Source organism: Pecten maximus, chromosome 4 (assembly GCF_902652985.1).
Source record: "Pecten maximus chromosome 4, xPecMax1.1, whole genome shotgun sequence".
NCBI classification, from domain to species: domain Eukaryota; kingdom Metazoa; phylum Mollusca; class Bivalvia; order Pectinida; family Pectinidae; genus Pecten; species Pecten maximus.
The window spans coordinates 29,059,282-29,074,426 of record NC_047018.1 but is presented as its reverse complement, the minus strand read 5'-3'; the positions used below and the strand labels follow the sequence as shown (position 1 = coordinate 29,074,426).

At 35.1% G+C, this 15,145-nt stretch overlaps 2 protein-coding genes across 6 annotated transcripts in view; one reads left to right on the top strand and one right to left on the bottom strand.

The window, feature by feature from the left end:
• LOC117325739 (rapamycin-insensitive companion of mTOR-like) overlaps positions 1-3,783 on the top strand; it is a 40,840-nt gene extending 37,057 nt beyond the window's left edge. For all 5 annotated transcript variants that reach the window (XM_033882177.1, XM_033882175.1, XM_033882173.1 and 2 more), the window contains exon 35: positions 221-3,783. In XM_033882177.1, the coding sequence (XP_033738068.1) occupies positions 221-331 (111 nt within the window). In that variant the 3' untranslated portion in view covers positions 332-3,783. The remainder of the gene's footprint in view (positions 1-220) is intronic.
• Positions 3,784-6,178: 2,395 nt separating this feature from the next.
• On the bottom strand, positions 6,179-10,304 carry LOC117325738 (ATP synthase subunit delta, mitochondrial-like). The gene is made up of 4 exons (XM_033882172.1): positions 10,122-10,304; positions 7,526-7,679; positions 6,834-6,922; positions 6,179-6,457 (listed from the first exon to the last, which is right to left on the bottom strand). Exons 1-4 carry the CDS (start codon positions 10,260-10,262, stop codon positions 6,326-6,328), a joined length of 516 nt encoding a protein of 171 aa, XP_033738063.1. The 5' UTR covers positions 10,263-10,304; the 3' UTR covers positions 6,179-6,325.
• Between the last annotated feature and the right edge of the window lie 4,841 nt (positions 10,305-15,145).

Here is a 15,145-nt window from a genome sequence, read left to right as displayed (position 1 = left end):
GCGGCGGGCGTATGTTGTGGCCCTCCAACGGGCCCTTGTTAATACATAAATACATAAATAACCACACACACATCAATTCCAATAGGTATGGTTTTCAACTATCAGCATACTTTGTTCATGTTGATATCAGGGTTAGAATGTTTTTTTCCTATTTATCTCAGGGTTAGAATGAATTGTTCCTGTTGATCTGAAGTTATGTTTTAACATGAATGTTTTGCAGTTACTGGAGGAAGCCAGGTGTATTCTTGGAGTTGTCATTGAGACAGAGAACACTGGACCGGTTACTAACAAACAGGACACCCTGGACAGTGTGTGGGAAAACATGTTCTGAAATGTCGCGATATCAAGTAATGATACCCCTAGGATGTATGGAAATAGTGCATAAAATATCTTTGAAAAGAAGACCTTAAAGTATGTGTAGGAAAATGTATGATGAAAAAAAAAAGACCTTTAAAGTCATAGGAAAATAGACGTCATACATAGTCTAGGAATACATCACAGAAAAATATACTCTGTTTTGACGTTTATAAATATCTGTGTTACAAAATATACTCCCTGGATACCACGTTGTGGAAAACATTTTCCAAAATGTCCAACACATTTCTTATATGTGAGAAAACATGCCCGGTATGGACACAACGTTGGACATTTGAATCAACTTACATTAAAAATTGAATGAATGAAGTGATGTTGTATTCCAAGATTATTCCCATAACCATTGATTGTTGTTAAATACTGGCATATTAAGGTGTTGTTTGAGATTACGGTGTAGTAATGATTATCCCGGTAAGCTCTCCGCCCATTACAGCCTCTACTGTCTGTGTTACCAGTGCACTGTTCAGAGAAAAGACCCTTCATTGATTGTGAATTCAAAAGGACCTCAGCATGATATATTGGACAAAATGTATAACCATCTTTCTGATGTCAATTTTTACCCACTAGATACTTGTATCAACTGAGTTGTTGTCCAGGTTATAGTTACAGTATTGTAACACTGAAATAATCTTTAATTGATCTTAAAGTTTCTATATTTCTTCAATATCTACAACATGGAAGTTTTGATGACCTCCTGTTTCCAGTGCTGTAAAATTGGCCTCCACATTCCTCTCTGAACAGTTATCAGCACAACACCAATTTATGACTAATTCATCACTTAACTGGCATTTTCTGTAATGTAACTGTGTATGCTGATGACACATGTATCGACACTTGTGAAGTCATGCATATAAGACATCACATGATTGTCTCTGTCATGGAAAACAAACCGTCCTAGTGGAAATTCAGCTATAGGGAAACCAACATGAATTTTCACTTATTTTCTTTGATATGGATATGAGTTATGTGATGAATGAAGTTGTATACTTGTGTCAGTTTAGTATATAAACAGGTTCTTACTGGTATGAGTATACGTAGATAACCATACCAAGTGAACAAGAAAGGAAAACAAACAATGTCAGACTTTTTTGTATTTCGTCGGATTACAAAAAATAATACATGCACATTGTGTTTCATTCTAGATCTATTGTTTCATAACAATAATGCTTTACTTAAGTTTGTGCTTATTGAAAATATATCATTTACTTGAATCATTCATGACTCTTTTATGATACCGCCATGAACATTGTTACTATTAGTATTACATTATAAATGATAAAAATGTATTGTTGAGTATGAATTATTGTCTAATTAGATACTCTATCCATCCGGTTATATAATAATATAGGGCCACTGTTTTATAACTATCTTGTAAGGATGAGTCACTGTCAGCTTGGTTGTATAGAGGATTCATCCTTTCCAATCCCACCAAATCGAAATGTCTTCAAAAGTGCAATATTCTATAAAGCTTTGACAATGCATTATATGCATATATACAAACGATCATGTGTATTTTTATATATTATCAAAACAGAATGATTTTATTATAAGATACATTTTTGATGACAGGTGACTGTTTTATAAAAGGTGACCGCTGTAAAGTAGGTGTGATTGTACCATGAATGGTTGAGTAAAATTAGCGATGTATAGATGTGTCCAAGGCATCCAGTTGACCCTTGATTTTCAATCATTTCAGAAGGTAAATAATTATTTCTCAAAAATCTGAAGAGTCAAAACATCTGTCAAATAGACATATCCCTTCTATTCTAGTAATCAAGATCTCACTTTAGGGGATCAAAAACATATTCTTAAGGGTCTACTTGAAGTCCTCATTAAGGGTCTACTGGAAGTCTCATAGTATGATTGTTATACTGTATGTGACAGGTAAAAAACATACATATGCACTTATGATGTTGGTCAACAAGATCAAAGAGTTAATGTATAAATAATTTTAGTATGTATTCTAAATTGTATGAAGTGTATATTTAACATACCGTAAGTGCTAGTCACACTGTTTCAGTATCTGATTAAGCATGGTATACACAGCAGAGGCTCTAGTCAAAAACAGCCGCTGAGACTTTTGTTAATATTTACTGTGTTCAGTATGCCAAATTTTCATTAAGCGATATTTTGGAGCAAAGCTTATTTTCCAAGATTTCAATGAATTTTTTAATACATGAATCCTTAAATATCAGAAATATTACCTGAACATATTAATATTATTAAGTTCTCACCAAGGATGTTATTAATTACTTAAGTAACAAGGTTCCAACTTTAATAAATCTCACTTAAATTGCAGCAGATTATAGTTGATAGTAAAAAAACTGCCTACTTTAATAAGTAATTATATATAATGTCATTAAGTTTTGGTACTGAGGGTAAGTTATTTCTGGTATTGATGGTTTTCTAACTGAAAAAAAATACATTTAATGATTTATGACGTCATTTAATACGCTGCAAGAAGGAATGAAAAATTGTTAAACCTACTACATTAATCACTTTAAATGTAGAAAATGTATGTGATCATAATCTTGTCTAGAGAATCAGTTTGAGAAAATTTATATGTATGAACTTACTGAAAAAAAATGAAGAATGCCCTACAAGCTCAATACAATAATAAAATGATCACAGCCATTTGTTTAGACTTAATATGAGCTCTGATGTGTAATGATGACACTTGTTTTACAACTTGCTCCAATCAATTAAAAAGTGCCATAATCCGTTATATGTGCTTGAAGTGAATGATGTTTTAGCAGCGAGTGTAATGTTTTTTACTAAAAAGTCTCGGAGAAAATGTGTATCGATGCCAAACATGTGCTTAACAAAATGCCATTATTCCTTTACTCAATTATGCTTTCTCAAATCTACCTGTTCTGTAATACATGTGTATGTTGTCCAGAAATTAAGTGTTGTTAAAAAGGTTGGTGTAATTCTGCTTAGTTGGTATGTATGGAGTCGGACACAGTATGGCCAGTATTGAAGATTAAAATCTTACAGATTTCATGTGTTAAATGTAATATATTAAATGTAAATTATGCCCTGGTGTGTATTTGAATATAAATTGTTCCTCTCAGATGGAACACTTTTTACAATGTACCAGTGCGTAAACTTCGGAGTGTACATATTTTACCAAGTATATCTGTATACATGCATTTGTAATCTTGGTGTAAGGATTTGTATGTTTGCTTTTGATGTGCTCCAGTCCAAATATTTTGAAATTTCTGCAGCCTATTTGTGTTAATGCTAATAAGCAGAGATTGTATGTGATAGCACTTGCATGATGGATCAAACCATTTTATTTATACTGTTAAGTTTGTTAAACACCGACTGTTAATTTGTCGGCACACTATTGTGGAATATTCACAATACAGAGAACTGAGTCAAGGAATAAAGATAAAATAAAGTTTACTACGAGTTGTTGTTTTATGTTTTATATGATTGTATGACTCAGATTTTGCCAGTTCCTAGCATAAAAGCTTCATGCATTTGCAAATAATTTCAAATTTGAATATAATTGAGATTGTGCATAGTTCAGCTTTCAAACTTAAAAATATGTCAATTAAAGGATCTGTTGACAAAACTGATACCTTTAAAACTACATATTCTAAACTGCTCTTTCTGGTAGTGTAGTTTTCAAATTAATATGGATAATGTAATGATTTACATATATTTATGTCAATAAGACACCCACTGAGTTCCAATATATACTGATAGATGATTTTTACTTTAACCTAAGATTAAACATATTTTACCCCAGTGACCTTGAAAGTAGACCAAGATAATTGATTTGAATAAACCCGTTAGTCCTTCATTCCAGCATGCTACGTGTCTAATATCAAGACTAGTTCCTGGTTCTCTTGGTTATTGAGAAGAAGTCGTTTAAAGATTTTAGCCTAATTGACCCATGTGACCTTGAATGAAGGTCAAGGTCATTCATTTGATGCCTATAAGATCTAAACTGCAAAGGGCCATAACTATTACGATCAGGTGGATCCCAACTAAGAAATTTTTCAAGATATTCTTTATATTTACCCATGTTATACTCACAATATCCAATATGGTAATAAAACTTCAAAAGGCCATAACTCTATAAGCTACAACAAATCGGTCCCTTTGTTAAACTTGTCCGATGTCTTACTTGTATAAAGTGCATACAAAGTTTCACAAAAATCTGTTCTTATCTATGTTCAAAAGGTCCTAATGTAATAAAACTACAAAGGGCCATAACTCAGTAAGTTACAATTCAATCCGCTTAAATGTCAAACTGATAATACGCTTAATCAGTTTTTATTGCACGACCCTTTAACTCCAATTCATCCTTGTGTAAAAGGACTGGTTCAGTGTCACGTGTAATACAGTCTCTGTCACTAAACTGAAGGAGCATTCTTCTAGGGCTCAGGAGGTAGGGCTGTGGATTATGACGCCAGAGATCTGGGTTCCATTCCTATCGGGGCATTCCAATGAATGCGTTTTTCCCTGTTCGTTCATGCTTGTTTCAAACTCTGGGACAATAATCATAGCCAATTTCTTGAATAAATATGATAACAATGTTGAATGGAAGACATCCCAGCTAGGAAACAAACCAATATGGATATTTCAGTTTGAATATTTGACAAGGTCATTTTAACTAGCATGCTCCGATACATTTTTTCTAAAGACAAATCCTTTTCTGGAATTCTATGTCCTTCCAACAATCACAATAATATTTGATGGTGTCCAATTATCAAAATTAATTAGTAAATGCTTAATCAATGTGATCATGCTCATTTTCGGACACATCATCCTCGATACTCCTGGCAGTGGTTAGGTTCATTTTTATTCTCTGTACCTTTGAAATATGTTGTGGAAAAATCGAAGGTGCACAAATAGCAATTTTGTTGTTGTCTGGGGGAAAAGAATCACTCTGATTAATTTCTTTTGAAGACCACAGAGGAATGACAAGTTCAAAGCCAGTCAAATTAACAGTATTGCGTCCCCGAGATTCGTTTGATGTCAATCAGAGGATCAAACAATTCTTTTTGTTTTATCCACCTTGGCAAAGTTTTCAACATGTGATTATCTTAATCACTTGATTAGTGAAAATTTCATTTCTCCTTTACTTCAAAATCTGGTATGAATAATGTATTATTCCTTAAAATAGACAGGTAGGAAGAGACCGACAAATGTTAAGTCTCAAAAGTTTTGTCAAGTTAGTTTTACCACAAATGATTTGATCAGGATTTTAAAATGAAAATAAATATTCACTTTAAGACCTACGTGTGGCGCTGTTGCATCATTCTTTCATTGCATTCCCCCCCCCCCCAAACTGATTTCTATTTAAATGTGATGAATCCCTAGTTAACTCAAATATCAACACATATAGTAGATAACTAACATCACTTTATTATATGACATATTTTACGAGAATAAATTGAATCTGTGTTTTTCCAAGCAAGATGGTGGATATTGAGAAATGGTGATTTTTTTTCCGTAAAAAAAAAAAAAAGACTTGAAAAGCGTCTCTACCTGTATAATTTGCACCCCCCCCCCCCCCCCCCCCCCCCAACTTAACACTTTATTTCAGTAAAAAAAACTGCAAATTACACAAGTTTTTACTGTAAACTCTGATTACCCTAATCACATTTTGAACAACTCCGTCCAGGTGGCGATGACTAAGACTTCAATTTTGGCAATAGTTACATAGTCCAGGAGTACAGAGAGCAAAAGTGAACATAACCCCAGGAGGATGTAAGATTTGCTCCAGATTGGTAATATAAAAGAGCAGTACACCCCAACTGAAACAAGAAACAGTAGCGAAACCAAATTACTGTACAGATTTTGTTTATTTTGAAATGTCAAAAAACGTTCAACATTTATCAGTCATAAAAGTTACTACCATTAAATAATTTGATGTTGTAGTAGTTCCTATGTCAGCACTCAAAAACACATTCAAAATGTCTGAATTCTGTCTTTAGGAGGGTCCTGAGACTGCCTTATTCATGGCCTCGTAACAATTAATAGATACTTGGGCTTCAGCTTTGGCCCTGTCCGTTGATGCAGCTTTCAAGTCGTTTTGAGCTTGAGCCAAACCATCCCGTATAGCCTACACAAAAACAAACAGTTCAATCAAAAACAAATGAGAAAGAAAGCAGACACAGATGTATTCTTAATTCCTTTACCAAAGAGCCAAATGAGTATTAAATCTACAGTGGACTGAGTATTATAGTCAGTCTTGGGATTATTCACTGTCCCTTTTACTTATATAAACATAAAATTATGACACAAATATCCTATTTAAAGTATTGAACCTTAATTTTTCAGCAATACCTACAACCATAATTCAAATTTAAAAGAAACTGACTGCTCATTAAATCTGCTCCATATTAGCCTGGTTTTGGAACTGTTTTCTTCGGAGTTATAGTCAGTCATGTAAACTTTATAATTTCCCATCAACCAAGGAGATGACACTGTATCCTTACCTGAGCATCAAGGCTATCTACAGGATATGCCTCCTCTGCCAAAATCGCAACTGTAGAGTCTTTGTTAATTGTAACCGACCCACTACTCACTGCATAACAAAGAAAGAAAAACAATATTTTAAGTTTTATCAAATACTGTATATACATGCTACCAGGGTATATGAATTGGTGATGGTATGTGTCAAAATCTAGTCAGTATAATGAAACATTGTTTTCGATTTAGTATTTTGAAGGCAAGCTGAACTGGAGGGGCTAGTTTCAAAGACGGCAAACATTAGGATTGCTGAGGATTCAGTGAATTAAGAAGGTTTCTCCGAGGATGAGTCAGGGTTCAAATCTCTATAATATGGATACATTTGTCCAGGGTAAGAGAAATGATAGGCATAAGTCACAACACTAAAACCCATTTATTAAAGATTTTACGTTATCATGATATAATACTTGTGATTAATGGCCCACTGCTGATATTGTGAGTATAACTGGGGTACACTGACTACAAGATATTAGTAAACTGTCACAGTAAGTGTTAATTTCAACAGATTAACTTATGCATTTATCACAATGTGGAATACAGTTAATATTTGTAGGGTGTTCCTTACATAAAATTCTTAAAACACATCACAATTGCAAAATATTAAATAATTATTAAATAGCTGCCTTGTATTGTACATGTTAAACTGCAATGTAAGTACCAAAGAATTTTTTTGCTGTTCCATCCTCTTCTTTTACTGTCATAACTCCAGGCTGAAGGACGGTGATCATGGGTACATGAGTGGCCAGGATACCAAACGATTCATTCATGCCTGGCACATCAACTTGCTTTACATTTTGGTTCTTATAATAAATCTGGAAAGCAAAAAAACATATTTATTACTTAGGGCGAAACAAATATATATTTGTTTCCTGTACTACATCAAGTAGACAAGTCTTGTTCAGCATCTTTTTGATGGTCAGGTAGCACAGGGCAAAATAATCTTGCCCTTTATCTAAATGACTGGGGTTTGATTCCACAATCTTATGTGAAAAGGAATGTGGGTCACATGCCTAATTACTTGGGGTTTTCTCTGGGTACCATACACTCAGTCTCAGCTTTCCTCCCTCAGTGATACCCCTTTGGCCTTACATCTGCAAGTCAAAACAGTGACTAAGCTTATATCTACCTCTTTTGCAATGATTGTAAAATAAATAAAGTATACTACAGCATATACTATGGTTTAATCATAATGTGAAGGGAATCAGATTTGTGTAGGTTCAGTAAGCTTTATACTAGCGAAATTTGGGAGAGCCACGGCTTTTGTTTACGTATGCTAATTTGGCGCTAATTGTAAGTGTGTGCAGGCAACGCCCTCTTTCGGACGTAGTCCATTGGTTGGGAATGCCTGCACGTGCATAGGGGAGTTGGGAATATAAAAAGCTGTGAGCATTCAGAATTCGGTTACTCTGTTTCGGACTTGCGAGCAAAAAGGTAGGAGTAAAATTAAGGATCCCAGTGATCCGGCCATTTATAATAGGGTTATCTTATATTTCGGGATGGGAGGTAGTCTTTAATTAAGTAAGTTATATCTAGAGTCCAGTATAAATTCTGTGCAATTGTACAAATCTGATTACCAGACAAACCTAGTGTTTGTAAATATCAAAATGTAAATAAATATCTCCGTTAGAGTTAGTGAACCTTATACAACTCTTCTGGTCTTCTATACTCGTCAAACCACTATACGATCATCTAGAAGCTTAAGTCGGGATAGATATATATATGCAGCTATAGTTGGGATATGTCGTCCCAAGCTCCCGTTACAATAACAACATAATCATTAATAGTCATATTAGTGATTTTTTTACACTAGAATCCGGTTCAGGGGTTTGACACTAACTTAATCACCTTGACAGACCGTCAGGCTGCCAGGTTTTGGAATGAGGCAGCCCGGGCAGCCAAAGGTGATGCCCCTCTTAGGGGATTAGGGGGCATTGTCCCTCCAGCCCCTTATCCCAACACTGAGAGGGAAAAAAATGAATATTTTAGATGCAGTTTCCTACATTCTAGTTCATTCTGAGCATAAAAATATTATATCTTACACCAAATTATGGAAGTTAATGAAGAAAACTTTAGCTGGACATTATACATTTGACTGAAAATGTTGGCAGCCCACAGGGCTGCTGGTCTGGACATTCTCGCAGCCCGAACTTACTGTTAGTGTTGATTCCTGCGGTTGGGGGTCCCCCGGGTAGGGTCAATCTAATCCACAACCACTCGCATGTTTCATGAAAAGACCCCTTTTCAATGTTAGACTTTGTATTAAAAGACACTTTTTTATTATCTTTAATTGTTTGGACTAAATACGAAATTTAAACATCATCTATATTAAAGCAGCTGTGAACAAACCTAGGAGCCATCAGATACACTCACTTGGACAAAAACTAGTTCGACCCAATATGAAATAGAGAGCATGCATATGGAAACCATACAAACAACAGGACATTGATCTGCTTCAAATGTTCAACGGCAAGCTACGAAATTACTACCATGAATGAAAGATATTTCGCATGAGGAGCGATTGCATAGCCTTAAACTCCCACCGTTACTTTTAATATCGTCGTAATAAGGGCCACATGATTGAAGTTTTCAAAACCTTGAAGGGAGGCTATTAGTTAACAGCACCACACAGACTTTTACCAATAAAGCAAGAGAGAAGTGGAAGGACCCCCGGACATTCACTCAACCTAGAAAAACCCAAGAAGTGGACTGAACATAGGAAATATTCGTTCATTCAAAGAATTAAGGACAGCTGGAACTCTATACAGAAAATGTTGTTCAAGCTCAAAACTTAATCAGTTTCAAATTTTGGAGTAAAGTATCTTTGTTTGGATATCATATGGACTACTGTACGATCTGAATAAAAAGGCAATTATGCCTGCATTCAGAATATAGTTAATATATTGTTGCTTCGTTAAATTACTAGACGCAATGTTCGAGTGTTATTTTATACTTAAATAATGTTATAGTATGACAACAGCATAACCCATTGTAAAAAGAGAAAGAAAGGATATGAAATAAATGAGATAACAACCCCCCCCCCCCCCATTAAAAAAATGAAAGGCCTATATGTATTCACATAAATTGAGTGTTCAGTGGTTCAGTGACCACATTTAATTTGTCAATTTGGATTTTTTTTAAAAGACTTGATAGGTTATGTATAATGTACTATAAATCGTAAACAAGCAAACTCCGAGGCTCGAACATGTTCTTGACCCGGCAACTTACAGTGGTTAGCTTCAGAACAAGTAACTTACAGCATTTGGTGAGGCAAATGAAAATGGCATAACCGAAGGAGCCACATCGGCATATCCTCGTTTTGCTTGTGAAGATGCAATCACTCGACTGCATTGTCTCGCCAAACCGGCCGTTTTAAAAATTTGCCGAAACAGAGCCATGTTGATCTTGACCCAAAAGATGGCGAAGGTGAGTCTATAAGGGGAAGTAACTCTATTTTTCTGTGCTAAAGGTGGCGTGCTACTAATAATGGTAATAATACAGTGTGTATTAACGTCTTATATCGAAGGGATTTGTCCGAGTGTTTTACACCAGGAGAAACAATTCATTGGTAACAATATAAAATAAATATTGTTTCATAGTAACACAGTGTCTATGTTATACTGATGTTCATTATTAGATCTTTATTTTACTTAATCCATAAATCTGTGATGTAAGTAAATCTATACTATATATGTGATTGTAACTACCTAACTAAGTGCTGTGATATATTTACTTGTTGTTTGTATATCTGTTTTGATTTATTTCTGTCGAAATACAAGCTCTTTTGAGCTTATGTTACTATGTTGTGTATACTTATTCGACGTAAAATAAAGTTTCTTGTATCTTGTATTACACGATGAAGAATATATACTATGCAAAAAGTATTAAATGTCTACTGTACTAATACATATGTACTGCCATCAGCAAACTGAAATTCCATACCAAGGACTCTGTTTCTCATTCTTTGGCAGGAATATCCACAACATTAACGATGTGAGATTTTCTTAACCCATCCTATGATTGAGACAGTTACACGTTCTCATTGCACACGTTCTCATCAATCATATGACGTCACGTCGACAATTCAATCGACTTTTGAATCTTACCCCGAGGGTTGTGATCCCCCAGTCTCATCCTAACGAAGATTCTACTAATCCACGTCCGTCTCCATGCTTTTTAATCGCAGAAAACAATCATTTGAAAAAACGAGACAATAAATGTATAGATTGTTTTCGAATCCTTACATTCATGTAATGTGTACAACTTTGCTGTTTACAAAATAAAATACTGTTTAAACCAAATGTATAGATCGAAGCATTTTATTGAAAATGATACGTACACAAATGTAGACAATAATATCTTTTATAATTGATTAACGTTGAGATAGTTATTTCGTGATAAAATGGTATATGGGTTTACTTTTCGTAAGACAAATATTTTATTGAACAAACGACAGGAGTAACGTAAAACCGACGTTTATTGCAGATCTATATCTGTATACATCTACATTACTAATTATATTGTGGTTTTTGAGTGAAAGCAAGTTTTCAACATTGATAAAATAAAATGAAACTGTTTCTGTTTAAAACTGCTTTCGGTGAATGTTGGATTTTTTAAACATAAGAGATACGTTTTCAAATGTATATGTTTCAAGTCTTTCTTCCACATTTCTCAAATTAAGTAGTGCTTATTTAGTATTGGAGATGGTCCTAATTGAAATGTAAACCAAATTTTCAAAATAAAGCGTACCCCATTGTTTCATGTGTAAATGAAGAGTTCAATGCACGAAAATGGAGAGAAACGGACTTAAGATCAGTTTAGGGAAGAAGCAGCATTACTGTGGAGATGTATTTTGAACTTTAAAAACGATCTAACAGATGGCAGTCCAAACAAAAGGACGAAAGTGACGACGCTGACTCGTCCTGATTGAGCCTGATCTACAGAGGGATGGAAGTATTCAGAATGTGTTGATGAACTTTGGTTTGATTGAACAATTATCATTATTATTCAGGGGGAACATACACGTTTTTTTTCTGTTTTTTTGTTTGTTTTTTGTTTTTGTTATTTTTTTATTTATTTATTTATTTATTTTTATAAATATACATAACTTTTTCAGGAAAGATACTTTTTTGGACATCATGATATTTTGTAATTATAATACGCTATGTCTCATTATCAATTTGGATGGTAGGCAACACTTTCTTCCATTTTCTTAAGCAGACCATTCAAATATATAATAGTGCTTGTCTCCGATGTCTTTTTTATCACATATTTGGCAGATATGTCCATCCCTTGGTATACCTTTCCTAATTCCAGTTTCAACAGATAGATAATTATTTCAAGTTCTGAATCTACAAATAGTTAAGGTATCTTTTTTGGATAAAATATTAAGATAATTTTCAAAACTAACTTTGTTCTTGTAGACTCTATACATTACAGATTTTGGAAGCTCTCGACCTCTTCCCGTCCAGTTTGTTTGACTTGATCGGTAAGTGTAAGCTTTACCTTGGGAATGGGCCGTTTGGAATTGAAAGGCTGTTGATTTAGCCATATATTGGAAAGTCCACATTTATTCAAAGTATGTTTAATGCACTCGGTTCATATAACTGTACCGCCAGTTTCGTCGTTTACATTAGTTGATACAATTGTGTAATAAATTACTTATTTGATCATTTTTGCCTGTTGTAAGATTCGTCCAAAAACTAATCACTCTGGTTTTAATATCGATATCTAGCGGGTGTCTGCCGAATTCTCTATAAATCATAAAATGTGGGGTAGATGTTTAAGATGAAGAAGCAGTTTACAAAATTTTTAATGAACTCTTTTAATTACAGTGTTATTTGAGAAACCCCATACTTCTCAGCCGTGTAATAAAACAGGTGACACTGTATTGTTAGATTAGGTAATCTACATTTTATAGTACTTCATACATGGCTCGGAACCTTTGATTGCTTGTTTACGATTAGTTTTCAAGAAATTTCCAGACTTAATCCAACAAAATACCAAGATGATTAAATTCTTTGATAAGACATTGCCATCAAAAGTAAATCTCAAATCACCTGGTGTTCTCTGTCGACCAAATATTATAACATTTTATTTTTCAATATTAACCTTATAAGATTCAACTTGTTACAATATCTTTCAAAACAATTTAACATGGTTTTGGGGTCATTTGAGTTTTCTGCTAGCAATGCAGTGTCATGTGTATATAGCAGGATTAACAAATATTGTGGTAAGGCAGTTGACATTCATTGTTTCTAAGAAATATTGTAAATCAACGAGAAAGACAGAAAAAAAGATGCCATATTGTCACCTTGCCCTACCCCGTTCTCACACTTGAAAAACTACAACTTTCTCAATTATTTATTTTTTTGGACTTAATTTCACTATACATGTTAATAATAATTTTATGCATATTTTCAGTAATGTTATTTACTAAAAGCTTGTGCCATAACGCCTCATACCATACTATCCAATGCCTTCTCCTTGTCGATGAAGGCGCGATATAAATGATGTTTTCCTTCGACTTTTCATTAGTTCAAATAGAATATGTGTAGTGACTATATTGTCAGTAGTTGAATACCCTGTACGGAAACTCCTTGGACTCTCATTGATGATACGTAAATCTTCAGAGAAACTAGTTAACCTGTTGGTAAGTTTAATTGTAGTTTACCTACACAGCCCAGAATCGTAATTAGTCGATAATTTTTGGTATCAAATTCAGAGCCTTTATTCTTGAAAATAGGAATTATATTGCCTTCGACCCAGTATTTGGAACAACTCCTGTTTAGAATACAACATTAAAACGCTTTTCGTATAACGGTAACACGATGTCTTGGTAGCTTTGATATATTTAGTTTTAATGTTATCAGACCACAGATGTGTACAAGGTACACGTACTGGAGCACACGTATGATAAATATACATATACGGACCAAGAGGAGAACAGGTGTGCGGTGTACCCGAAGGTACTATCACGTCCGTTGTAATCGCTAATTCACCTACATTGTACATGTATATTGTGCTGACAATTTGAAATTGATATATCAGCGTGCAGATAGAAATCAAACTGGTCATTCTTCAGTTACTAATGTCTGTAATGAGTGCAAAAGAAGATATATTTCGTAATGTTAGCTGACAAATTATTTCTTATTTTTGTTTTGTTATGAGTATTTGCATATCTATCCATCTTTGAAACGAAAGACGTTCTTTTTTTTTTTTTGCGAAGAATTTTTAATTTAATACATTTATGTTTGTGTACGAGTACAGTCGTTTTGATTTTTTTCATACTTGAGTTACATACCCAACTATAATAACCTAGCATACATATCCTGCTCTTATTTGATAGTGGACATGAGACTTTTTTTCAGATTGAGTACTGATTTCAAATCAGGCGTCAAGGTATTTAGTCAGGTTTGAGCTTTGGCAACAGACCAATGGAGGCGGAAGTGAGACTAAGCACCCAATATTGTAACACTGGATGTCAAGGTGATATCCATGTACTTGCAACAGTGAATATGTAAGCACGAGACAATAAGGTTGTTGTTTGACCAGATTTCTGATTTGCCTAAATAGTAACATTGACCCAATCAATCGTTAAGTAGTGCGTGGCACACTGTCTGGGGATAAGACGTATCTATAACATGGAATAAACAGGGTGACATTTGACCAGCCTTGATATAGGAGATGCAGCATGTGGCCAAGTGCAGGGGCCTTGATTCAGGGTATGTGACTTGCGACCACTAGCAGGCCTTGGCCAAGAGGACGTGGCATGTGATCATGAGCAGTATCCTTGATCCAGGGACGTGGCATGCGACCATGGGCAGTAGCCTTGATCCAGGGACGTGGCATGCGACCATGGGCAGTAGCCTTGATCCAGGGACGTGGCATGCGACCATGGGCAGTAGCCTTGACCCAGGGGGCGTGACATGAGATCATAAACAGCGGCCTTGACACAAGGGATGTGGCATTCGACCACGAGCAGATGCCTTGACTCAGGGGATGTGGCATGCAATCACGAGCAGTGGCTTTGACCATAGGGGTGCGACCATGGGCAATGGCCTTGATCCAGGGGATGTGGCATGCGACCATGGACAGTGACCTTGACTCAGGGGATTTGGCATGGGACCATGGGCAATGACCTTGACTCAGGGGATTTGGCATGGGACCATGGGCAGTGACCTTGACTCAGGGGATTAGTTATGCGACCATAAGAAGAAGCCATGATCCAAGGGATGTGGTATACGACCATTAACAGTGGCCTTGATCCTGGGAACGTGGC